Source organism: Paroedura picta, chromosome 8, assembly GCF_049243985.1.
Source record: "Paroedura picta isolate Pp20150507F chromosome 8, Ppicta_v3.0, whole genome shotgun sequence".
NCBI classification, from domain to species: domain Eukaryota; kingdom Metazoa; phylum Chordata; class Lepidosauria; order Squamata; family Gekkonidae; genus Paroedura; species Paroedura picta.
The window spans coordinates 6,354,520-6,379,651 of NC_135376.1; the positions used below are offsets into that span (position 1 = coordinate 6,354,520).

The 25,132-nt window shown below is 54.4% G+C and overlaps 1 protein-coding gene and 1 long non-coding RNA gene across 13 annotated transcripts in view; one reads left to right on the forward strand and one right to left on the reverse strand.

Moving 5' to 3' along the window:
• EIF4G1 (eukaryotic translation initiation factor 4 gamma 1) overlaps positions 1-25,132 on the forward strand; it is an 83,666-nt gene that overhangs the window by 11,359 nt on the left and 47,175 nt on the right. For 5 of the 12 annotated variants that reach the window (XM_077348223.1, XM_077348233.1, XM_077348228.1 and 2 more), the window contains 5 exons: positions 13,244-13,352; positions 13,541-13,630; positions 14,053-14,085; positions 20,707-20,727; positions 22,166-22,339. In XM_077348223.1, the coding sequence (XP_077204338.1) occupies positions 13,278-13,352; positions 13,541-13,630; positions 14,053-14,085; positions 20,707-20,727; positions 22,166-22,339 (393 nt within the window). In that variant the 5' untranslated portion in view covers positions 13,244-13,277. Of the gene's footprint in view, positions 1-6,938; positions 7,238-13,243; positions 13,353-13,540; positions 13,631-14,052; positions 14,086-20,706; positions 20,728-22,165; positions 22,340-25,132 lie in introns of those variants that run through there. The other 7 variants (XM_077348229.1, XM_077348234.1, XM_077348230.1 and 4 more) reach the window with 5 other exon arrangements.
• Positions 1,896-3,879, reverse strand: LOC143842912 (uncharacterized). The gene is made up of 3 exons (XR_013233390.1): positions 3,772-3,879; positions 2,749-2,944; positions 1,896-2,483 (listed from the first exon to the last, which is right to left on the reverse strand). It is a non-coding gene; the product is annotated as an uncharacterized LOC143842912 (long non-coding RNA).

A 25,132-nucleotide genomic window follows, 5' to 3' on the forward strand; every position in this document is an offset into this window, starting at 1 on the left:
TCCTTCCCGCCAGTGTCATTCTTGTTCATAATTTGCTGCCCAGAACAGCATTGGAGGGGGCTGCTGGTCCTAAAGTGGCCAGTTCGCCATTTATGCAGGGAGGAAATGAGGACCTGTTAGGAAAATGATTTCTTAAAGCTCCCTTTGACACACTGACTGTTACCGAGATTTACCACTCAATTAATAAACCTTTAATGGCGTCGTAGTTACTGATATTTATATCGTTTCAGGTGGCTAGCCCTGTTGCTCTGATGCAGCATAACGACGCTTGAGTCCAGCGGCACCTTGAAGACCAACCAAGTTTAATTCTGGGTGCGCGTTTTGTGCTTTTGTGTACATCCACACACCTTCAGATCTTTGCAGAAGCGTGCGTGTACCTGAGAGCTTATGTGCAGAATTACCCTCTGTTGATCTCAAAAGTACCACTGGACTCTGAAGATACATATTCATTTAGTGCTATCTCCATACATGGTGCTTTTCTGGATAACACAAGTGGGAAAAGAAAACCAGGTCACTGCCCCAAGGCACATACAATATAAGTTTTGCTGGAGGTTCATTGGGTGAAAGAGAGGAAAGAAGCAGCAATTAAACAGGGGCCTGTTGGGTTTGTCAGGTGGGAAGAGTCGGGGACTTGCAGAAGGGACGCTGGGATCGAAAGAGAAGCTGCAGTAATTGCTTGGCTGATGTTTACGATCTTGGAGCTTTTGCCTTCTCTATAAATGGGAATGTCAGGATACCGAGGTTGCCCTTGGGCAGATTGACCCAGGAGCTCTCGTCTTGCAGTTACCTTAAATTGCACAACCGGGTTTCACTGAACCTTTAGTCATCTTTCCTATCCTGCGAAATGGGAGTCGGAGTGAACTGCGGCTTCCTCAGAGCGAGGAAGGCAGAGCAACCTGCCCCCCCCTCCGAATTGTATTCCAACTAATGCTCAGGTTTCTAGCACTGGTCCTCCAGAAGAACTGCTTGGCCCCTGGGTGAGACAGAGGGATCCCTGGTCTGATCCAGCAGGGCTTTTCTCCTGTTATTAGAAAGACCTCAGCCTCTCTGCCCTGTTGTTGACCTTCCAGAAGAAGTGGTTGGCCCCTTTTTAAGGCAGGATGCTGGACTGGGTGGACCACTGGTCTGATCCAGCAGGGCTCTTCTGATGTTCCTATGAAGACCTTGGTCTCTGCCCTGTTGGCTCTCCAGAGGAACTGGTTGGCCACTGTGAGAGACAGGATGCTGGATTAGGTGGACCAGTGGTCTGATCCAGCAGGGCTCTTCTACTGTTATTAGAAAGGCCTCGGCCTCTCTGCCCTGTTGTTGGTCCTCTAGAGGAACTGGTTGGCCACTGGTGAATGCAGACAATAGACAGAGTACACAGAATGTAGCAAGTAAGCATGGATTCATTTGGTGTTCATTTGGGCCACTGGGTGAGACAGGATACTGGACTAGAAGGGCTGCTGTTCTGATCCAGCTGGACGCTCCCGATGCTCTAAAGTAGGACAGTGTTTAGTTTTTAGCACAGTTCATGTGACCTGAGCAGGTTAGCTCAGTGCAGATCTCCTGGGCTGCCTGCCTGGCAAGAAATCGTACTTACAAATGTGAAGCACGTAACTGCTTTGCTACTTTCCCCAAAATGTAGGTAGAGATACCCGATGAGTTTCGTTTCATTCAGGGAAGAAAGAAAGGTTTGGGTTCCTGGGAAGAATGAGAGGAAAGAAGAATATTGGGTAAGAAAAAAGTGGGGATGGCCTGAAAGTCCCTGCCAGGATCTGCTGGTTGCCTCCCTCAGGCTCGCAGTCTGCCTCTGTAGGGGTGAAGGTTAACTTTGCAAAGTATATTCTGTGATTCACAGGTACTACCCCCCCCCCCCCATTCACTCCCTCCCTGGTCAAGCCCATGTATATCTGCTTAAGTCTTGTCCCACTTCTCCAGGGATAATAACCAAAAATCCAAGGCAATATTCTTGTTCTAACAATATATATATTCAATTTTAATACGAATTTTTATACATACATGAAGAATTCACCATAACCGTTTCTAGATAATTTCCGTTTTCAATATCTTCTTCAGTGGCTGAGTCTTCCAATATAACATTGATGTAACAATAGTGAAAGTTTAGTGTGGAAAAATCCTACAATATTTCCTTATATTAGTGTTTTAATAATATCGAGAGGCCACCGGCTCAGTGGTATTGGGGAATGTTAGTCAGAGACTTCTCCAGGGAGTCCGCCCTCTTCACCTGTCCTGGGTGTCAGGAACAGGGCAATTTGTTCACAGAACCAGGCCTCCTGACCATGTGCAGAACACCCCCCTCTTTATAAAACATCAGTTGCCTTGTAGGCGTGCATGGTTTCACATTACTGGCATCTTGATGGTAGTTTCTGATGAATTCTGCTTGTTCGTGTCTCCTCCACCTCTTAGAAATTGGAGGTGCATTCCTTCCACTTGGATTCTTTTGCCGGCTCTCTTGCTTGCAAAGGAAGAGTCTCCTCCATCTGTGGAAAGCAGAGTGGAACACAAATCTGCCTTTTATTGAGTTAGGGGTAGTCAAACTGCGGCCCTCCAGATGTCCGTGGACTACAATTCCCAGGAGCCCCTGCCAGCAAATGCTGGCAGGGGCTCCTGGGAATTGTAGTTCACGGACATCTGGAGGGCCGCAGCTTGACTACTCCTGAGTTAGACCCTTGGTCCATCCAAGTCAGTATTGTCTGCTCAGGCCTGTAGCAGCTCTCCAGATTTCTTTTCCCATCATCTACTTACCTGGACGTTTTTCGACCGGAGACTCCAGGGATTGAACCTGGGACCTTCTGAGTGCCAAGTGGATGCCGTGCCACTCATCCACCGTCCCTTGCCGCTTAGTCTGATGAAGCCGGGGAATAGGACCTGATCTCTGTTGCCTCTTCCGCAGGGTTTTTTGGGTTCATCCTCCTGAGATGCATTCCAGAAACATGCCCGGCTGCGGGTCAGAGGCAGGTTGAAATTAGCTCCCAAGCGTCTGTTGGAAGGGCAGAAGGTCCCGGGTTCAACCTGCAAAGGACCCTTTCTTTACCCGGGACGGGCAGACGAGGCTGAACTCGACGGACCCAGGTTCTGATTTAGTATTGGGCAGCTTCTCGTGTTTGCAGGGAGCGGGGGCTGATCGGCGTCGTCTTCATAGGAAGCCTCCCGGCTCAGGCTAGGCATGGGCGGAAGCGCCTGGCCACCCTCCAGCCAGGGTGGCTGTCAGCGTTGTTTACCTGTAAAGCTTCCGCTGCTGCATTCCCCGCCCAGAGTGGCTGGCATCGTAATGAAACGCGGGCTGGCACCCTGGGGTGGGGAAGCTCCCCCCTCCAAGTGTGGGTGTTGGGTCTGCTGGCCATTTCACTTTACTGGCTGTCTAGATCAGGGGTAGTCAAACTGCGGCCCTCCAGATGTCCATGGACTACAATTCCCAGGAGCCCCTGCCAGCAAATGCTGGCAGGGGCTTCTGGGAATTGTAGTCCATGGACATCTGGAGGGCCACAGTTTGACTACCCCTGGTCTAGATCTTGGGTTTTGCCCTGGAAAGCAGTCCGTGAAGGAGATCGGTGCCCGAGCAGTGTTGTGGTTCGAGTCAGAAGGACCTGCTGTGAAACAGGCTGGGTGACCATGGGGGAGTAGCTCGGTCTGGACCTAGCCTACCTCACAGGGTGGTTGTGAAAATGCAGCGAAACCAGCTGTGCACGGGGCTGAACTTTTTGAATGGAAGGGGTGCATTCCTAGCTCTTCTCCCCCCCCCCCAAAAAAAAAAAGTTTGTCACCTACTAGGACAGACGTAGCCAAACTGTGGCTCTCCAGAGGTCTGCGGAGAGCCAGTATGGGGCTAGCCAGAGCTCATGGGAATTGTAGTCCATGGACCTAGGAGGAGAGCAGTTGGGGCAGAAAGAACAATCCCAGGGAAAGCAGAGGTGCCTCGCGGAAGGTTCCCCATTGGCTTCCCTAATTTCCCTGGCGGGGTGCACCAATCAAAGCTGCAAACAACCTGCTTTCTCATCTCCGCACGGCTGCAGCTTTAAATCTCTCCGCCCGCCCACTTCCACAGACCTTCCCAGGTGTTTGCTTAATAAGGTTGGCCCGGCTAATCGATATCACACACCGGCAGGCAGACCTTGACCAGCCGAAGTCTTGGGCGGGTGCGCGGATAGGACGTCCGCCAACTTGGCCAGCTGTCAGGCAAGCGTCCGCTCGGGGTCCAGCACCTCCTTCCTCCCTCGACGGCGGGCTCTTCCGGGGAGAAGGCGCCGGGCTGCGATCCGGGAAAAGCCGCCTGCGTGGCTTCCCTCTGGGGTGGCGTCTGCAACTGCAGTGCCCTTGTGGATCCTCACCAGCGTTCCTTTGAGTTTGTTCCGGCTGGCAGCAGCCACGGCCTTCGCGAAAAAGCGCATCTCTCAAAGTGTGCCAAAATGGTGCCTTCCTCTTTCTAAACTTAAGTAGACATACCGTGTCCTGTGATCTGCTTGCCTCTTCTCGGGGGGTCTGTGGGTCTCTTGTCGCAGGCGTCCCTAGCTTTTGGGGCTCCTTTGGGGTTATGACCCAAGGTCAGGGGTAGTCAAACTGCGGCCCTCCAGATGTCCATGGACTACAATTCCCAGAAGCCCCTGCCAGCAAATGCTGGCAGTGGCTTCTGGGAATTGTAGTTCATGGACATCTGGAGGGCCACAGGTTGACTACCCCTGCCCAAGGTGGTGGGGACAGCTACAAAACGGCCACCGCAGGAGGTAGAGACACCCGTAGAAGAAACCCAAGCACAGGGTGGGAAAGAATAGAGCAAACACCAGGACCAGCTGCCACCAAAACAATGCTATTTTAATCTACCCGGTCCCACTCATTTCCTCAAAACACTTGGTGGGGGCCCAGAACGTTGTCAGCAGTCACCCGTGCCTTTTGCCTTTTCCTCTCCTGCTTGGGCCGTCAGGATGCTGATCAGCCAGGAACCGTCAGCTTGATACTGTTGGGGTTGTGGTCCCTATTTTGAATTTATGTGAGAGCCGGTGTATTTTGGGGAGGGGGAGGGCTGTGGCGGTGTGGTCAGAATGTTAGATTAAGATGGAGGGTGACCAGGTTCAGATCCCTGCTCTGCCAGCGAAGCTCACTGGCTGTCTTTGGGGCTAGTCGCATACATTCGGCCTCGCCTACTTCACAAGGTTGTTGCGAGGATCCTAGGAGAAGGGCGTAGAATCATAGAGCTGGAAGGGACCCCCCAGGGTCATCTAGTCCAGCCCCCTGCACAGTGTAGGAAACTCACAGTTATCCGCCCACGCAGAGCGGCCTCAGTTCCATGTCCAGATGATCCCCCAAGAAAGCCTGCATCCCTGGCCAGTCCGGCCTGGAGGAGCTATGCCCTCCTGACCCCAAAGTGGCAAGTAGTCTTTCCCTGGGTGGGCAAGGAAGGGCCGCAGAGCTGAGCCCTGACACAACTGTTCCTGAGCCCTTTTGGGCTGACATAAATGAAGTGAATGACCTTTGCCCGCTTGTAATTTTAAACCTTTGCCCCCCCCCTCCCATTTCTCCACTGCCCCCCCAATCCAAAAAAAGCTGGCCGAAGCCTGAGGGATGGAAAGGCAGCTGGCTGTGAATGCTGAGCAGCTATGTGGCAAAACTGCAGCTAGCCCTCTAGGGGTGGACCCAGCAGTTAACTGACCTGCGGTAGCCAAGGCACTGGGCTGCAGGGGGTTTGGAGGCCCGGCCTCAGTGCTGGAGAAGAGAAGCAGCATCTGACTCTCATAGAGCAGGGAGTCTCAGAGACCTCTGCCCCTCCATGCTGATCTCCTAGCCCTGAGCTGTGCAGGCTTAACCTGGGTGTGAACCCCCACCCTTTTCTACACTACTAATTATCCTTGGCTCTTGCCTTGAAACCCAGTGGCCCTGGGGGGTTGGCAGAAGTCAAATAGTTAAGTATCCTCATAAGTGTGGCAAGGAACCGAAGGGATGGGGCTTCCCTACGGCTAAGAGCTCTGATTTCATAGAATCCTAGTGCAGGAAGGGTCCATAGATGCCATCTAGTCCAACCCACTGGTGAATGCAGGATCCCCCCCCCTCCTATCCAACTGGTTCCATTCTACCCATAGTTTAAACCAGGGGTGCCCAAACCGGGACACTCTGGATGTCCACGGACTGCAATTCCCATGAACCCTTGCCAGCATCTGACAGCAGGGGCTTGTGGGAATTTTAGTCCATGGATAGCTGGAGCGTTCCAGCTTGGCTCCTCTGCTGCCACCACGAACCAGTCCTGAGCACCAGCAGCGGAAGTGAGCCGATAGGTGGCAGGGCACCGTGCCTGAGGATCCACCCCCCCAAAGCAGCCATTTTCTCCCGGGGAACTGATCTCTGTTGACTGGAGAGATCTCCAGGCCCTGGCTGGGGATTGGCAGCCCTAGGTCCGCCTCTGGTCTTCTTCGGTCCTCCTGTCCCTTCGAGCGTGGCTGGGAAGAAGTTGAGAAATGCCAGCTGCTATTTATCACCAGTCTGGCAGGGGCAGGGAGTGTGTGAGCCACCGTCTGCGTGGCCCCGATTCCCACTTTCCAGAGGAGGGGCCGGGCCTGCGAGTGAGTTAGCCAGGGCCACGTGGTCTGCCTGCAGTCAAGAAAAGGGGTCAGTCTCAAGATTCCCCCCCACCCCAGCCCTCCGCATGCTTCTGGTTCGGGGCCCTGCCTGGGCTCCTGCCGCCTTGGGGGCCAGCTGGCCCGTCCAGCAGCACAGGTGGGTGCCTGGATCTTGGGCCCTGCTAAGAGGGGAGCGGCTACGCTGGGCTGGGCCAGGCCGGGACAGGAGCGTGCCTGCCCTCCCTCCTCCCTCCCTCCCTCCCTCTCTCCTGCCGGGGCAGGGCCAGTGACTCAGCCGTGTAGGCGTGGGACTGACCGGTTTGGGCAGTGCTCAGGGCCGCCCGGCTGCGCATGTGGGTGGGGTTTGGGGTGCTCCCTGGTTCTCCGTCTCTCGCGCTCTGCTCTCCCTCGTCTCCGTGTCTCTGCAGTGCAGCAGACTGCGATCTGATACCACCGGCAGCTCCTGGCACTCATGTTCCTGGCCTTCTTCGGGTGGGGGTGGGGGACCGTCCCCTGCCTTGCCCATGTTTGGCAAGCCGGACCCTCCCTGCTGTGCACCAGCAGGGTTGCTGGCTGACAGTTCCCTCTGTGTGTGTGTGTGTCCCCTCCCCAAATCGTGTTCTCAAAGTCCCTCGGATGAAGAGTCTCGGCTGCTTTGCAAACCCGGCCCGGCCTTCTCCAACTCAGGGGTGAGTCCCCCGTCCCCCCCGCCCGTTTCCATCCGCGGACACTGGGGAGGGCGGGCCGTGTCCTCGGGTGGGGGTGGGTGCGGGGTGCTCTTCCCCTTGAAGAGCCGGGCTCGCCCTAACTGGGGGTTTGGAGAGCTGGATTCCGAAGCTCCAGTACTCCTTCCTTGGTGCTGTGCTACAGAGAAGGGAGGCTGGAATTCGACCCGTGGGGAGGGAAAGACGGCCGGGGAGGGCGGAGTGTTTGTCCGGCAGCTGGCAAGCAGAGTCTTGGGGGCAGGAAGAACCAGACCCCCCCCCCCTCCCCAGCCGCTGGCCTGCGCCTTTTCACGGAATTATAATGCATGCCGATGTCATAAGACTTTATAGAGGCCGACCCGCTTGGGGGGGGGGAACTGTCCGGCTAGTTCAGATCCTTGTGGACCCCTCCCCTGTTAATCTTCAACTAGGCCTGGGCCTACTGTGGAAGAGGGAAGCACAGAGGGGTCCTCCACGGCCCCTGTTCAACCCTGTAGTCTGGAGGGCTCACCCGGCACCCTCTTCCTCCCTCACTTTTTGCAAATCTCCCTAGCCTGAAACGCCCGCCCGGGGGCAGCGGGGCACTGTGGGTCAGGTTACAGCAGGGCACCAGGGCTGTTTGGGTATTTGGGGGGGGGGCTTTCCCACCTCGTCTTGCCGTCTGCTTGTGCCCCCTCTTCCCTCCCCACCCCCATTTCTGTTTTGTTTTGAACTCCAGCGGGCACAGCCTCGTGGGCAGGCCCGAAGGGATCTCTTCCCCCCCCATGGCTTGGATTGCTGTTTACTGCCCAGAGTCTTGGCAGCAATTCCCTGGCCTTTGCTCCGTATGGGGTGGAGGGGGTGGGCTTGCCAGGCAAGGCCTGTAGGCTTTCGGCAGGCGTCTGTGTTTCTTCGCCGCTCTCCGGAACAATCTGAAGATGCCAGCATCTGGGGGAGGCGGGGGGGGGAGAGAGAGAGCCAACCCGGGGGGGGGGGAGGTGGTTTTTGCGTGCCGGAATGTGACAAGCAGTTCCTTTGTTCCCTCGTGATTCTCGCTTAGGTGAGTTCGGCTCCCTTTCCTTAGAGTAGGGCCTGGTGACGTCTAGGCCGTAGCCGGCTGGCCGGGCTCCTCCTGCCTGCCTGTGCCAGGAAGCCGCGCCAGTACGCTTCCTGCCTGCAGCCATGGGAGGAGTTCCCCCGTTCGTTTCCCTCGCCAGCCGCCTGCAACGCTGGGGGGGACGGGGGGGGGCTCCGGGTTTGCAAGATCGTGATTGGGTGGTGCAGCGGCAGCGCCCGGAGGGCAGGCGACTCGGCTGGAGTCCTGGCTTGATCCTGATGCTCCCTGGGAGGAGACCGGAAGCTGTCAGGAATCCTTGCCCGCCTTCTCATTGATGCTCCACACCAGGGGTAGTCAAACTGCGGCCCTCCAGATGTCCATGGACTACAATTCCCAGGAGCCCCCTGCCAGCGAATGCTGGCAGGGGGCTCCTGGGAATTGTAGTCCATGGACATCTGGAGGGCCGCAGTTTGACTACCCCTGCTCCACGCTTTGGGGTGAAGAGGAAGGAGGTGGTCTTCCCACCAGTCTTAGGAACGTCCTGGCAGACAGCTTGTGGGAGTTGGGGGGTGGGCGAGTTGGGGACTAGATTTGGGATCTGCCTGAGAAACGTCTCTGGCGGTCACAGATGGGGCCCACGCAGCTTTCTCAGGGGCCTAGGAAAACCCAAGCTGCCTTCTACGGGATCAGTATTGTCTGCTCAGGCTGGCAGCGGCGCCCACGCAAACCCACGCTACTTCTTTATACTGAATCAGACCCTTAGTCCAGCAGAGTCGGTATTGTCGACTCAGGCAGGCAGCAACGCTCACGTAAACCCCCGGAGCTGCCTAACAGTGAATCAGAGCCTTGGTCATTGTTGTCGAGACAGACTGGCAGCTTTGCTCAGGTGCACTCGTGGTTTCCCCTTAGTCCTGGATCGTTGAGTCAGACTGGCAGCTGCTGTCACACGGCATCGTCTTATACCAGGGGTGGCCAAACTGGCTCTCCGGATGCACTTGGCGGGAGCTCATGGGAATTGTAGTCCACGGACATCCGGAGAGCCACGGTTTGCCCACCCCTGCCTTGTACTATGAGCCTCGGTGTTCTCCAGGAGCACAGGTGGAGATCTTTCACTCCACCACCTCCTGTTCAGCTGGAGATGACTGAACCGGGGACCTCCTGCATGCCAAGCGGCTGCTCTACCACCAACCCACTGCCTGACGGCTGCCGCTGCCGTCCCCCAGGCAATCATGGCCCAGAACTGTCTAGTATTTGGATGGGAGGCCTTCAAGGATTGAAAGGCATTCCTCCAAAGAACAGTCAGGGGCATGACGTGGAGGCAAGCACTGGAAATACTGAGAAATCTCAGTACCGAGGGTTTTTCCAGCAAAATGCTTCCGTTCAGCTGGAAACTGTTAAGTTGTGTTAGGAAAATGTAAATAACGTTGGCCACAGAAGCCCAATAGAATCCTAGAGTGGGAAGGTCCCGTAGAGGCCATCTAGTCCAAACCCGCCTGCTCAAGGTCGGATCGGCCGAAAGCATCCATCCAGGAGAAATATAATTTATCCTGTACAAACACCGAGGTCTGTCCACGCTCTATATCCCGCAAAGGGTCACTGTATCTCGGCAGAGAATTGCGGACAACACACATATACATGCAAACATGCACACAGAATGTGTTTTTATATGTGAGATGGAAAAGTTTGCAGGGGAATTTTACGTGGAGAAATATCAGCCCCACATCACTGGATTAGCCCCGAAGTAGACACGGTCCTTTTGGGACAGCCCTGAACTGACTCTGTTGCCCCAGCACCCTAAAGCAGGGGTACTCAAGCTGTGGCCCTCCAGATGTTCATGGACTACAACTCCCATGAGCAAATGCTGGCAGGGCAAATGCTGGCCCTAAAGTACATTCTTTATGATTTTGGTTCACCCCCCCCCCCTTACTTTGGTTATAGCTGGGATTGTGAAGCATATAAAACAATTCACTCAGGGCACAAAGACCTGGGATAGACAATGCTGGGCGACCGGGACTGCGTAAATGCAATTCTAAGCATATAATTTGTAGCACAATATATTGTATTTTATAGGATATATATTGCTGTTCCGCCTCTAGAAGTATAAATAAATGCCTTGGCTTTCTACAAGCAGTGTTGCCAGTGCAAATCAATGCAAGGGATACACAACATACAGCAGACTGCTCATCCCAGGCTTTTAGCGTTTGCCATCGGAGAGCCGGGACAAAAAACGGGAAAGGCCTACATTGCCTTAACCAAAAGAAAGTATTATTTGGGCAGAAATAATCCAAGGACTAGTGGACTCTTTGGACTTGGGAGTTAAATTTTAACGCGGGGAACATTGATCTCTGCAGCAATTTGTTCTGCTCGCGGTCGCACATTAACGGCAAAGAAAACTGGTCCCGTTGAAGCAATAAATCTACCTTTGAAAATGTTGCATATCCCCATTACCCGCAGAAATGACCATCCTCTACTATTTTAGCTCGTCTTCAGTAAAAAAAAAAGATGTTCCACTTTTTGAGTGAGTAAAATCTTTCCTTAAAAGCGTTCCGCTTATTCCAAACGGATATTCTATTGTAGCGTATTCTCTTTCTCATTTGTTCCAATTTCCCTCCAAATGCCCAGTTTTTCTACTGGATTTTGTGTGTGTTGGGTCCCCTTGGGTAGTCACTTTGCACCCTCCCCCCTGGTATGTTTTCCCCCCCCAAGAGGCCTGGGGAAAACCTGGATCCTCGATCCGGGAGGATTTCCCTCCCAGTTTTTCTAATGGAAACATTGGAAGTTTGGCAGAACGGCCAATGAGAAAAATTTCTGTTGTATATCAATTCTTTGGGAAACGTTCAAGGGGCAATTTTGCTCCCCATCTAAATAGCTGCTCATTTTGTGGCTGATGTTCTACAGCAGGGGTAGTCAAACTGTGGCCCTCCAGACGTCCATGGACTACTATTCCCATGAGCCCCTGCCAGCATTGCTGGCAGGGGCTCATGGGAATAGTAGTCCATGGACATCTGGAGGGCCACAGTTTGACTACCCCTGTTCTGCAGTGTGATACGGTGCCTTTGGCAGGGGCTGTTTTTTCAAGGACCTCTTTTTGAAAGATGACTCGTGTGGCCCATGAGCAAGTGAGCCACGTAGTGCGTGTGACGGTGATGCAGTGCGAAAGAGGTCAAGAGTTTTCAGCATAGGATTGAAGTCCAAATCTGCCGATGGTCCTCAGTAACACAAATTCACGAAACCTGCTTCCGTATCCCGCTCTAGCTACTTGTTTAGCTGCAGAGTTCATGGTTTCTATTGTATGGTTATTTTTTTCCCCTACTACCCAGATGGCAAGATACCCAAGGTGGCACTTGTCTCTGCGGTTACGAATTTGCTGGGTGTCCCGGGCCACTGGCACATTCGCCTGGCCTCAACCAGGACCAGGGCATTTTTGGCCCTGACCCGAACCTGGTGGAATGAGCTCCTGGAAGAGCTGAGGGCCTTTCGGAATTGTCAGCTTTCCGCAGGGCCTGCAAGACGGAGCTCTTCCACCAGACGTTTGTTTGAGGCCGGGCTGAGGTCTCGGTGTTACCATCTGGGGATCGATCCCCTAGTGTCAGTGAGATCAGGACCCTCGCTCCTAATGAAAGAGCTCCTTCTGTAGGCTGGAGGGGGGGGGGGCTGGAACTCTAATGATCTTCCATCTTTTATTGTTTCAGTGTGTTAAGGGAATTTTATGGGTTGCGTTGTTTTATTGTTTTATTGTAAACCTCCTCGAGTCTCTTGGAGAGCAGTGGTATATAAGTCCAAACATAGATAGGTAGGTAGGTAGGCAGGCAGGCAGGCAGATAGATAGGCAGGCAGGCAGGTAGATAGGTAGGCAGGTAGGTAAATAGATAGGCAGGTAGGTAGGTAAATAAGATAGATAGGTAGGCAGGCAGATAGGCAGATAGACAGATAGATAGATTTTAATCCTTAGGTAACAGTACATAATGATTTACAGCTCTCATCTTTCCCCTTTACCTTGGCCTGGCTGGCCCAGTCTATTCCGATCCCACCAGCTCTTGGAAGATAAGCAGGGTCAGTCCCGGTTAGTCCTTAGATGGGAGAGTGCCAAGGAATTCAGGGGTCGCTACACAGAGCCAGGTAATGGCCAGCCTCCCTAGATTTTCTCCATTCAGTGGTTTCCCAAGTTCTCAAAATTGTACGTTTGTAGTGCTGTGTGTATACAGGTATGGGATGGGGAGAAATTCAGGGAAGACCTAGCGCAAAAGCTATCAGGAAATAGTAAGGCCTTCATGGTAACAGAGATGCGGTTGTCTAGGAGACTGATTTATAACTTGGGACAGGGATCGCCCCTATGACCCTCCCAGGTCGCACCTTCAGTCATTGCCAGTGGTCCCCTCCTCTGTCCCGATTGCTTTGGGTTTCGCAGTTCCACTTCGGCATGGCTTGGCATGGAGGCTGGATGACTGCCCTGGTGTGTTTTCAGAGGGTAGCCAGGTTTGCTTGCAGCAGAACCCTAGATTTGAATCCACTGGCGCCGGAGTGCCCCGGACCTGGGTAGCTCAGGCTGGTCAGATCTCCAAAGTAAAGCAGGGTCAGCCCTTGTGAGGCCTCCACGGAACAACAGGGCCACGATGTGGAGGCAGGCAAGGGCGGACCGCCTCTGAACGTCCCGTGCCTTCCAAACCCAGTGGGATCGCCATAAATCAACTGTGACTTGATAGCCAAAAAAGCCTCCTCACAGCCCAACGTGATTTGGAGGGTGGTATAAGCTTCCAAAAGTCAAACCTCTCTTCATCAGATCCAAGTCAGCCATACCACGGTTTCCCCCTCCCGGCCTGCTGCTAGGTTTAGTTCGGGCTCAGGCTACCTTCAAGGGAGATTTGGACCCCCCCTCCCGCTGATGGTTTCCTTGCTCCCGTTTCCTTCCACCTGTCCAGTCTGACGATCCCTTTCTCCCTCTTCCCTCCCGGCAGATAGCACGGGGATCCTTATGCAGCACCACGTGAAATGAACAAAACTCCACAGCCCTCAGGAGGAACCCCATCAGCCCCACACCCCTCCCCTTCTCCTGGACTTCCTCAGGTAAGGACTCGAAGCACCCCGCCCCGGGCCGTCTCGCTCTTTCGCCCGGGGCTGTCCGCGAGCAATCCTCCGTCCTCCCCGTCCTGCTGCCGGGATCGTGGTGGATCAGTTTACTGCCAATGCTGAAGCTGTTAACCTGCTTGCTCTCTTCTTGTCCCTTTTCTCCCCCCCCCTCCCCCCCATGGCAGCAATCAGCATTTCCTCCTGGCCAGCCGGCACCTGTGGTTTTTAACCCAGCGCAAGCTACCCAAATGAATACGCCTTCCCAACCACGACAGGTAAGGGGGGGGGGGGCGCAAGATCAGGTCTGTCTGCCTGCTCGTCCTCAGGCCGCGAGACTTTCTGAGCAGCCACCGGGACTCCTCCGACGTGCTGCCAAACCGGTTCCTCCAGGGCTCGTGGGGCTGGAGAAGCCCTGTGGGGTGACTCGGTCTGCAGGCGCCGCTGACTCAGGCATGCACCTGCGGCGCGTGCCGGGCAGGGAACATGGTTTGGGGGCGAGCACCGTGGAGCCAGACGTGAAAGCAGCGAGGTGTCCTGGATGTCACCCCGTCCTCTGCTTCTGCTCCAGTTTCACTGGGGGGGGGGAGCAGGGCAAAGGGGGGGCCTGCTTGGGGGTCGGGGGCCGGCAGGGGCCTGCCATTGTCAGTGATGCTGTGCTCTTCTTCTCCTCCTCTCCCTTCACTCTTTCCTGTCTTAGTTTCCAGCAGGGCCTCGTGCTATTCATCAGCAGGTACTAACTTCCCCTTCCCTTCCTGCATGCTGACGGGCAGTCCCGGGCAGGGGCAGCGGAGGGCAGGCACAGAGGGGTTTTGCTCGGACGCTGCAGGGAAACTGGCTGAACCAGGAAGGGGCGGGGCGGAGGCTTGTCCCGCCCTGTCAGGTAGGGGGTTGCAAGAGACGGGTGGAGCTGCAGAGGGGTTGCGCCGCCGCCACCCTTTGCCCGGGCGAGCCGTCGTCTCTCGCCCTCGGTCCCCGTCTGTGTTACGGGAACGACGAGAGTGGGCCCTACCTTGCAGGATCGTTGCGAAGATTCCCGAGATAACGTTACACGGAGCACTCTGGAAGCGACCTAGAAAAGCTGAGATACGTTCAGGCAGGGACTCTTTCCCAGAAAATTACCATTCGGGACCTTTTGAGGAGGGGAGCGGATCCTGTTCACGCAGAAGGGAGGCTAGATGGCCCAGGGGAGGCAGACCTTTTGAGGCTGTCGAGCAGGCAGGGGGGCTGGATCCAGGTTAGGGGCAGTTTGACTGCAGTGTCCTTTGCATCACCCCCCTCCCCATCCCATGTGACTTGCATGCTTGGCTCAAGATGGCCGCTTCTCTCTCTGTCTCTTTCTCTCATATATATATATATCCTTGGGCCTTTTTCTGCTTTTGCCTGTATTTCCTTCCCTTGTCATCACCCAGCTGTCTTGCCTACCCTGCCGTGTCTCCCCCCCACCCTCGAAACAGATTTCTGGTGGCTGGTCTGGGCGCCGTTTCAGAGCACTAGCTGATCTCCGCACCGCCACCATCGCAGGCGATCCCTTGCTCTCATTCCCAGTCACCCGAGGAAGGGCTTTCTCCGTCTTCTGCCCCACTCTCCCCCAGCATTATCTTCACTTAGGGCAGAACCTGCGTCTTTGTTGGGGCCGGGGTGATCTGGAAGTCGGCGAGTCCAGGCCTGGAAAGGAGAGAGTGTGAAGGTGTGGTTGCATCCTGGGTCCCCGAAACATCTGTCAGGGTACAGCTGGCTGAGATCCCCTTAGAGCAGGGGTGAGGAAATTGTGGCCCTCCAGCTCTCCATGGACTACAAATCCCATGAGCCCCTAAAAGGGGCTCATGGGAATTGTAGTCCATGGACAGCTGGGGGGCCAGAGTTTGCCCACCCCTGCAAAGGTTCATCTATCTCCCCAAGCTTGCTGCTTCCCTTTGTCCCTGTGTGGAAGGTGCCTCAAATAACCCTTTCCGTGTCTTCCTGCTTCCAAAAGGATTTTGAAAGGATGAGATTTTCTTCCTCTGTTAAGCTGAGCTCTCCTTTGAGTTGTCTCCCCAACATATATTCCCAGAATGGTCCGGTTCTAAGCCCCAGGTGGCATCTCTCCCCCTGAAGGAAAGCTCCCAGCACTTGAATTGGCCCTTAGGGTGTGGGGTGAGATGTGAGTGGGTGGGTGTGCAAGGATTAAGCCCTAGATCCTGAGGAGTCCTTGGCCTCCCCCGTGCCCGTTGGGCAGACCCAGCAGCTGTCTGCTGAGCTGCATACTGGGTCTTGAGTTCAAATGGCGCTCGTTCTGCAAGTTCCCTCAATAGCCTTGGGTCAAGGCGCTCCTCTCAGTTCCCCCGTTTCCTATAATGTTAGGATTATTCTGGAAGGGAACGGGGACAGGGTGTGGTCATGATCTAGAGCACCTGTGGTATGACGGGGAGGACCTCCCTCCACCTCGGAACAGCTGCTGTTTCTCTGGTCTTGCCTACCTTGCAGGGTGGTTTGCGCAAATGAATTAACGACAGAAGTCTGCTCAGCCCTTGCAGAAACATGGGGATAAAAATGTTGGCGTAATTGGTAGAGCTTCAGGAATAGTCCAGGCTGGACAGAGAATACCTGGTTAGTATTTGGGAGAACATCCAGGAAGACCAAGGTGGCTACGCAGAGGTAGTCCATGGTGGCAAATCACCTCGGCCTTGAAAACCCGTTAGCAGAGGTGGCCAGACTGTGGGTCTCTAGATGTTCATGGACCACAATTCCCATGAGCCCCTGCCAGGGACCATGGGAATTGGAGTCCGTGGAGCTTTGGAGAGCCACCTTTGCCCTCTAGGGTCACCATACTGGTTGATGGACGATTTTTACGTTTTCTGGGCCCATCGTAAAGATTGCCGAGATGACGCACAGTTCTTTGAACTCCCGAAAGCCCGGTCGAAACGCTGGCCTGTAACCGCCCCTTGTGGTCACCCCAGATGGCCGTGTACCCTAAAAGGGCTGTGCTACTCGCACAGAATGGCCCAGTTATGTGGCCTGCCGAGAAAGCATTGTGGCAAACTGTGGTGCAAAGTGTGCATGATGCGCGTAGCTGGAGAGGCCGTGAGATTCTGGCATACACAGAGCGAACCCTTATGGCCTTTTGGGCTCCGGCCCTCTTAGAGGCACGCTTCCGGCTCTGACGGCAGATGATTAATTCTGGCCGGTGAGACCTGGGCAGATCCACAGTGGCCACTGACCACTCCCGGCTGGTTCAGGAAGCAGCAATTGGCCACTGGAAACATTTTGGCTCATAATTGCTTTGGCTTATTTCCCAGCTCGAGCAGGCTTGGTCTGAGCTTCCAAGCCTTAGTTCCTTTCTTGGTTCCTTTCTTTTTCGGGTATTTGGGGCCATGAAGGTGGCTCACTTCCTGTCCCACCTTATCTTTGTGGGGCTGCTTAATGGAATCCTAGAATCCTAGAGTGGGAAGGGGCCACACAAGCCATCTAGTCCAACCCCCTTCTCGGTGTAAGATCAGCCTCAGGCATCCATGAGAAGTAAGAATTTGGGCAGGCAAGTACATTGGGCTAGGATATTTGCCCTTTTATTTTGGGAGGGGAGGACTTATTCCCTGCAAGAATGGTTGCCTAGGTTCCAGCTTTGAAGACTCTCAATTTCTCAAGGCAGGGGTGGGTGGGGTGGGTGCTTCTGCCAAACATAAGGAAGGCCTCTGCCAGCTTGGTGTCGTGGTTAAAAGCGGCAGCCTGTAATCTGGAGAGCCAGATTAGATTTTTCACTCCCACCACCTGCGGCCAGCTGGGTGATCTTGGGCTAGTGACAGCTCTGTTAGAACTGTTCTTGTAGAGCAGTCCTTTCAGAGCTCTCTCAGCCCCACCTACCTTCTAGGGCAGGGGTAGTCAAACTGCGGCCCTCCAGATATCCATGGAATACAATTCCCATGAGCCCCTGCCAGCGAATGCTGGCAGGGGCTCATGGGAATTGTAGTCCATGGACATCTGGAGGGCTGCAGCTTGACTACCCCTGTTCTAGGGTGTCTGTTGCTGGGAGGTATTTGTGACTCCTTCAGGCAGTGAAAAGCAGGATACAAAAACCCCGACTCTTATTTGAAGATTGAAAATAAGTTTATTCTATTCTCTTAAAAGTAATATACTAATTGCACACGGGGAAAACGCAGTCTCTGCCCCAGTGTATTTACAGGGCACGTTTCTGCCTGTGCCCTCGCCTGGATGGCTTGGTCCAGCCCAGCCTTGTCATGTCATGAGATGCTAAGCAGAGCTGGCCCTGGGGTGTCCTTGCATGGGAGACCCCCAAGCCAAGGCAAGCAAGGGCAATCCACCTCCCAACTGTCTCTTCCCCTTGAAAACCCTACTAGGTCACGGTAAGATGGCTACAACCTGGCAGCACTGCCCACTGGACGGCCCAAACTAACCCAGCCTCTTCAGATCTCAGAAGCTGACCTGGGTCGGCCCTGGTTAGTAACTGGATGGGAAGACCCCCAAAGACGTCTAGGGTGGGTACACAGAGGCAGGCAAGGGCCAACCACCCCAGTTAGTCTCATGCTGTGGAAGAAATGCTCTGGGCTGCCATAAGTGGGCTGTGACTTGAGCGCACTTCCCACCACCAATTCTGTCTTAGTACGGTGTGCATTTGTTGTGCGCTTGTATCCAGGATCCTTGGGAAGAGAGAAGTGCTGGGGTTTTTTTGCAGCCCGCTTTTCACGACTTGAAGGAAGCGGTTACAAATGCCTTTCCCTTCCTCTCCCATTGAGGTGAGTGGGGTTGAGAGAGCTCTGAGAGAACTGCTCTGTTAGAACAGCCTTTTGACTGGACCAGTGTCACCCAGCTGGCTGCATGTGGAGGAGAGGGAAGCAAACCCGGCTCCAATTTTGAGGCTGCCGCTCTTAACCACTACACCATGATGTAACTCTAATGAAAATAAGTCCCGTAATTTCCTTAACAGTTCTGTTCCCCTTGCACAGAAAATGTTTTCCTGTGATTTGCAGGCCTTAGTCTTCCTGCAGTAATGGCCCGCTTCCTCGTAATTCAGCAGTGCCCATTTTCTGCTTCCATTTTCCAGAGAGCAGATGGAACTCTTAGTACTTACCCTGTTCCGCGGACATCCTTGGGATTCACACGAATTTGACACTTTGCAGGCCTGTTCTAAAGGACATTTCCATTCTATTAGCACCACTTCATGGCCATCTTTCAATTAAAAGCCACGTGTATTGCAAACCTATTTTGACGTTTTATACTCTACGACGATGAAGAGTCAGATACTCTATGAAGAGTATAAAGCAGGGGTAGTCAAACTGCGGCCCTCCAGATGTCCATGGACTACAACTCCCAGGAGCCCCTGCCAGCGAATGCTGGCAGGGGCTCATGGGAATTGTAGTCCATGGACATCTGGAGGGCCGCAGTTTGACTACCCCTGGTATAAAACATCAGATGTCTGTTGCTTCTTTCTGTTCACCTTTTCTCCCACTTTCTCCTGCTTAATTCTTTGGCAAAAGAATCTCAAAGGATACGGTCAATTTTAGTTAGAGTTTTTTTTTAAAGTCTTCCATCATAGTTTAAAAAATAAGCCAAGGGGCTGATACAGCCTTTCTCAACTTTTTTGTCGTTGAGAAACAGTCTTCTGGCTTTGAGAAACCCCAGAAGTGGGGCAATTGAGATTAATATGGTTAGGAAGCAGAGCTGTGGACATGCCCACCCAGGGCCCCTCCCCCTCCCGCCCCTCCAGGCCCCTCATTGGCCGTTTAAGGAAGGGAGTCCAGATTGACAGGACCATATATCATTGGTCATATAATCCGATAAATGTTTTAACAGTTTTAAAAAGATATACAAAATATTAACTGCCACCCACTCAGGAAATTCTTCCAGGGTTGTCAAAAAGCGCCAGGATTTAATGAAACTCTGGTTACGAAAGCCTGGGTTAATAGGCTATATTTTTGAACGAGCAGAAAGTATCTGGGAAAAGGCTATCTTCTATCTATCTCACCTTCTTCATCACTGAAGTTGAGCCAGCTTTGGTGTCGTGGTTAGGAGTGCGGACTTCTAATCTGGCGTGCCGGGTTCGATTCTGCGCTCCCCCACATGCAGCCAGCTGGGTGACCTTGGGCTGGCCACAGCACTGATAAAACTGTTCTGACCAAGCAGGACTATCAGGGCTCTCTCAGCCTCCCCTCCCTCACAGGGTGTGTGTTGAAGGGAGAGGAAAGGGAAGGTTAACGTAAGCCGCTTTGAGACTCTGAGTAGAGAAAAGCGGCATATAAGAACTCTTCTTCTTCATTGGATAATACTGTATTCCTGTTGAGCAGATCCTAACAGAGATAATGTTGGCTGACCCTAAGAGAAGCCATTCTCTCATACCGTAGCTTACCCCACAGGGTTAAGAGGAGGGAGACCCACGTGCACTTGGAAGAACGGTGGAATAACAGCGCAAGGCACCACCTGCATTTTGCCCCTTCTATCCGATGTTCCCAATGTCAGGGTTGGCTCGCTATATCATTCCATGCTTCCAACAGACCATTTGTGATGACGGTTCTCGTCCTCGCTGGAGTTTCCCACTTTGTGGATTTTGCCACAGTCGGTGGTGGTTGTTGCTGTTTTAACATGGTCGGGATTTGAGAGAAACTACCTGTGGTGCACGGTTTTATTGCGCGGGAGTCTACGTAGAACCAATAGGCGATGTGGCCTCCTGTCCAAATGGGACGACAGAGGGCAGGAAGGACGCAACAGAGAGCGGAAGGATGGAAGGAGCCTCGTTGAAAGAGGACCAAAAACTTGAGATCTCTGCAGGATGTGACAGTTCACATGGGGCTGTCCTGCTTTGTAGGCTTACCCAATGTCTCGAAAGGAAGGAGAGCTCTTACCTGGGGCACCCTCTAGTCCAGCATCCTTTCTCCTCCATCTCCCCTTGAGAGTCCAGCAGCAGGGAGGTAGACTGCCTCTGAATGTGGAAGTTCTTTTAGTCTGCGTGGCAAGGAGCAGCTGCCCGGCTTCCCCTCCCCTCCCCTCCCCTTTACATTTATTTTTTTAGCAGTTACCGGCTCACCAACTCTGGAGCCTCGTTTCCCTCCTCCTGGCAGGCCGCCACCCGTGGCTTGGAGCTCCGTTCGGTCTCAGGTTATGCAAGCCTTGGCAAGGGCTCCAGGTGGTGTCGCTCCGGATGCCTCTGGCGCTGGCCCGGCGGAATGGGCGCGCAGATTGCCTCCTCCTGCTGCAGCCCCCCACACCCCTCCTTGTCCCGCAGCTGCTGCCCCGCTTGGCTCTGGGCCTCCCCTGAGGGCCTGGGAACTTGTCCGGCTGTGGGTAACTCCTCTTTCTCTCTCTCTCTCTCTTTCTCTCTCTCCCCCCTCTCTCCTTGTGTGTGCGTGCGTGTGCTCGCTAACAGGGAGGATTCAGGTCTCTCCAGGTAAAGCCCTTTTCTATCACCCTACTCAGGTTGGGAACCGGGTGGGGTCCTCCTGCGAGCGCCAATCACCGCGTTGCATCTTGGTGCACTCGGGGCCGTGGCTCGCCGTGCTGGCCGGGGCCTTGTAGGTCATGGAGACCCACAGGGGGTACCTGCCCGAGCATTCTCCCTTTCGGCCCCCGTTAGGAAAGGGTGCCCTGTCAACCGGGCAGCACGCTTCCTCTTTGCATCCTGGGAAAGGGGGGGCGGGAGGACTCCGGCTAGCTCCGCCTCTTCCCTTTTAATCCTTCTCTGGCAGTGTGTGTCCTGTCAAAGCTCTTCTCCTCTCCTGATTGTGCTTTTCTCTCGCCACCCTCCCTCCCCTACCCGCGACGCTGCGTTGCATCCTGGGACACAGGCTTGGCTGCAGGTCTGTTGCGCTGGTCGGCAGTGTAGGGATGCCAGCCTCCAGGTGGCACCTGGGGATCTCCCAGAATTACAGCTTCTCTGTAGGCTACAGAGATCAATTCCCCTGGAGAAAAGGAGTCTTCATGGCAGGGGTGGCCAGCCATTGGCTCATAGACTACAATTCCCATGAGCTCCTGACAGCCCACGTTGGTGGGGGATCATGGGAATTGTAGTCCACCGACCTCTGGAGACCCACTGGCTGGCCACGCCCGCTCTATGCCATTCCCCGCTGAGGTCCCTGTCCTCCTGGGACGGTGTTCCAGGTTTCCCAGCTGGAATCTGGCACCCATCTGGCGAGGGGATGTTGGGGCTGGGAACGGAACCGTCGAGCATGGCAGCTCCCTGCAGAATGCACCGGCAGGTCCCCCAGCCTCATGCGCAGAAGGAAGCGGCAATTGAGGCCAGCTCGTTGTTGTTTAATTTCTAGGGGTTGTGCACCCCGCTTCTCGTTGGGGGGGGGCAGAAGTGGGCTGGAGCAGGAGTGAAAACAGGGGGGCCTCAATTGAGACCTGCCCGTCTCTTCCCCCCCCTCCCCAGCAAGTCCTCCTGGGCAAAAGGGGTGCGGTGAAAGAGATGTTCAGGGCAGCGGCGTTAGGGGCAGGCGGCCATGTTTCCGAGGCTGCAGTCCAAGTCGCCTGCCTTGGGCACCTCCCGGGTATCTCAAAACATTCCTCTCGGGAAGGAGGTCGCTCACCTGGGCTGGTGCGGGAATGAACGGCTACCCTGTTCCCGATTCTTCCCCACACGGGATCTTCTCTGCCTCTTTGTGGCCCAGAAGCCTCCTTTCCTTATAGCGGAGCTAAGTGTTTGCGCCCTCGGCCACCTCGGCAGGAGCTTTTCCGCCCGGCGCTTCGACGCCGGCCACGGCCGGACCCTGCAGGGGCGTGGCAAGTTGGGAAAGCAGAGGGGGACGCCGTGGTGTCTGGGGGGTGGGGTCCGCCGGCCAGGCCTCGCTAACCAAGCCTGCCCCTCTCTCCTTTCTCTCTTGAAGCACTTCTACCAGAGCAGGGCCCAGCCTCCGACCAGTGCTTCCCGAGTGCAGAGTAACACGTCGGCTCGGCCCGGCCCGCCCACTCATGTTTATCCAGCCGCTTCCCAGGTGATGATGATCCCCTCACAGATCTCCTACCCTGCTTCGCAAGGCGCCTACTACATCCCCGGACAGGTGAGGGCTGGGAAGGGGGGCGGCGGGGCAGGTGTGCTCCGCAGAGGGACAACAGCCAACAGCGCCTTCCCCAAGCTCTGGAGCTGTCCCCAGGGCGCTTCCTGATGGGGACAGACTCGCTACTACTACAGTTGAGTCCCTAGCTCTGGCGGCCATGTCTTCTGTGTTTATCGTTGGGCACGGCCACCTCCGTCGGCTTTGGGCGGCCGCGGTGCTTGCGTGTGCGCGTTTTGATGCTGCTTACGCAGGTGCATGCGCATAATTCCTGTTAATGGGTCGGCCGGCCACTGGGAGCAGCAGAGAAAGTGTGCCAGGTGCCGGCGAGGGGCACAAATAGAGGTTAAGTGGGTCTGGCCTGGCCCAGGAGGGCCCAAAACGTAGCCCGTCGCTCCGTTGGGCGGTTTGGAGGCCCACAGGACTCAGTTTTGACGCCCCAGTTTGAGGCACCCTTGCTTGTTCGGCGGGCCTTGTAGCCCACATCATCCCAAGGACTTGGGGTGGATAACAGCAGAGTGGCTCGTTGTGACATCCCTTCCCCCTCGCCCATCCGATCCCACCTTGGGGTAAGAGATTGTGGCTCAGGCCAGCCTTCCGGAACGAAGGGGCGGGCATCGTGAACACAGCCTCTCTGCACTCGCATGGATCTGGTTCGGTGCTTGGCCGGTGCATTGGAGAGCACGCTCTGGGTTGGCTGTAAAGGCTGGGGCGGAACATTCGGCGGAGGAGGGCATCCGGCATGCTGGGCACAGGGCAATTAATAACAAGCCAGCTCCATGCTTTTTGACGGCTCTGTGACTTCCGCTCTCCGTTTTGCCTCTTCCCCAAGTAATAGTTAGACGAGTTTCTCTCTCTGTCGGGCTCCCGTAGCTGATCACGATGCAGAACTTGGCCCACCAGTGGAGCATGTGAGCGTGCTTCCCCGGGGACCCTTGCATGATGGCGTCCACTTCCTGACGGTTGCTCCTGGAGCTTCACACTCCTCCCCCTCGCTGCCTGCCAGCTTTTGTCAAAATATCGGGAAGGCATCCCATCGTGTGTCCTCGTCCGTCTGTCGGCAAAGGCGGGCTCTTGAAAAATGCTTGTGCAAGTCTTTCTGAAAATCTGGCCTTGCAGCATCTCAAAAGTTGAAACTCCTGAAATGCCCAAGGGGTGGGGGTGGGGGGCTCCAGACCTCAAGATCTCATGCTGTCATGGCTACCAGAACTCAGGGAGGTGATCCCTGTGGGATTAGAGCCTAGGTCAAAGTAGTCTTGAATTTCCTGCATTCTGCACGGGGTTTTACTAGATGGCCCTGGAGGTCTCTTCCAACTCTTACGGTTCTATGCTTGGAGCTTGAAGAGGCATCCCCAAAGGTCGTCTAGTCCAGCCCCCCTGTGCAGTTGGGGAGATTCACACCCGGCCCCTCCTTGAGTTGTGCATCTAGTCCAGCACGGTCACCCAAGAAAGTTGAAATGAAGAAAAAGAAAGGGAATTGAATTACGCACATAGTACAAATGCGCAAAACATCAGCATAGGTATTAGCCACAGAATGAGAAGTGCTACGATGCAATTTACAAACAACACTCACCTGCTTCAGCATCTAAACTCCTAATCCCAATATAAAGACAGGTGTCGGTTTACACAGGTACAGATTTCTAAACACACATTGTCATTACACTGTGCGGTGTAAAGGGTGAAAATGGCGTCCTGTAATCCTGAGAACCGGGTTCGATTCCCCACTTCCCCCCATGCAGCCAGCCGGGCGCTCAAGGGTATTATTCACACTGAGATCTTTACCTGTGGAGGGAGTGGTCTTCCATTTTCCCGCGATGCTGATTCTTCTCAACTTGCAGCCGAGTGCTCCATCTGGACGCTGAACGTTCCCGATTGGACCGGGGAAGGTCCCTTCTGCGTAGGGCCGGTTCTCTGGATGTTCGATGTTCTCGTTAACGAAGGGCTCAGTTTGCCTTCGACTCCCGCAAAAGGCCGGGCGCTGTGATGTGTTTGGCATCGGTTCTGTCTCTGGACACAGTGTGTCTTTTCAACCTGTATTTATGTAAATAGCGATTTGCCTTTATATTGGGATTAGATGCTTAAATACCGAGCCCAGGGATTCTTGCTTTCTGGTTCTATTTTAGCCCTCCGATTGTATTATATCAAAGGATACACGGCTGTTTTGTACATTAGACCTACGTGCATTCGTCCAATTCAGCTCCCATTTTTCTTGGTTGCAACTAGCCGCCTGTCCCGAAAATCGTTCCAGGGCCATCACGAAACCCCTGTTGAGAAAGCCTGTTGTAGCAGACCAATGACAGACCTTAGAGCAGGGTTGGTCAAATGGTATTTCCGCAGATGTTCATGGACTACAATTACCATGAGTCTCTGCCACCATGGTTCTCGCAGGGGCTCATGGTAACTGTAGTCCGTGGATATCTGGAGAGCCACGGTTTGGCCATTCCTGACATAGAAGTTTAGGCTTTCCCCTGATGTTGCCTCCTAGCAGTGGGGTTCAGAGTCTGGCTGCTTCTGAACATGGAGGTTCCATTCAGCCACCATCGCTAGTAGTCACTGATAGACCTGTTCTCCATTAATCTCCCTAACCCCTTTTTATGAGAACATAAGAAGAGCCCTGCTGGAAGAGACCAGCGGCCCACCTAATCCAGCATCTTGTCTCATCCACACGGTGGCCAGCCAGTTCTCCAACAGGGCATAGAATCCAAGACCTTCATCCAAACATCAGAAGAACCCTGCTGGATGAGACCAGTGGCTGATCAACATCCCCTCTCACACAGTGGCCAACTAGTTCCTCTGGAG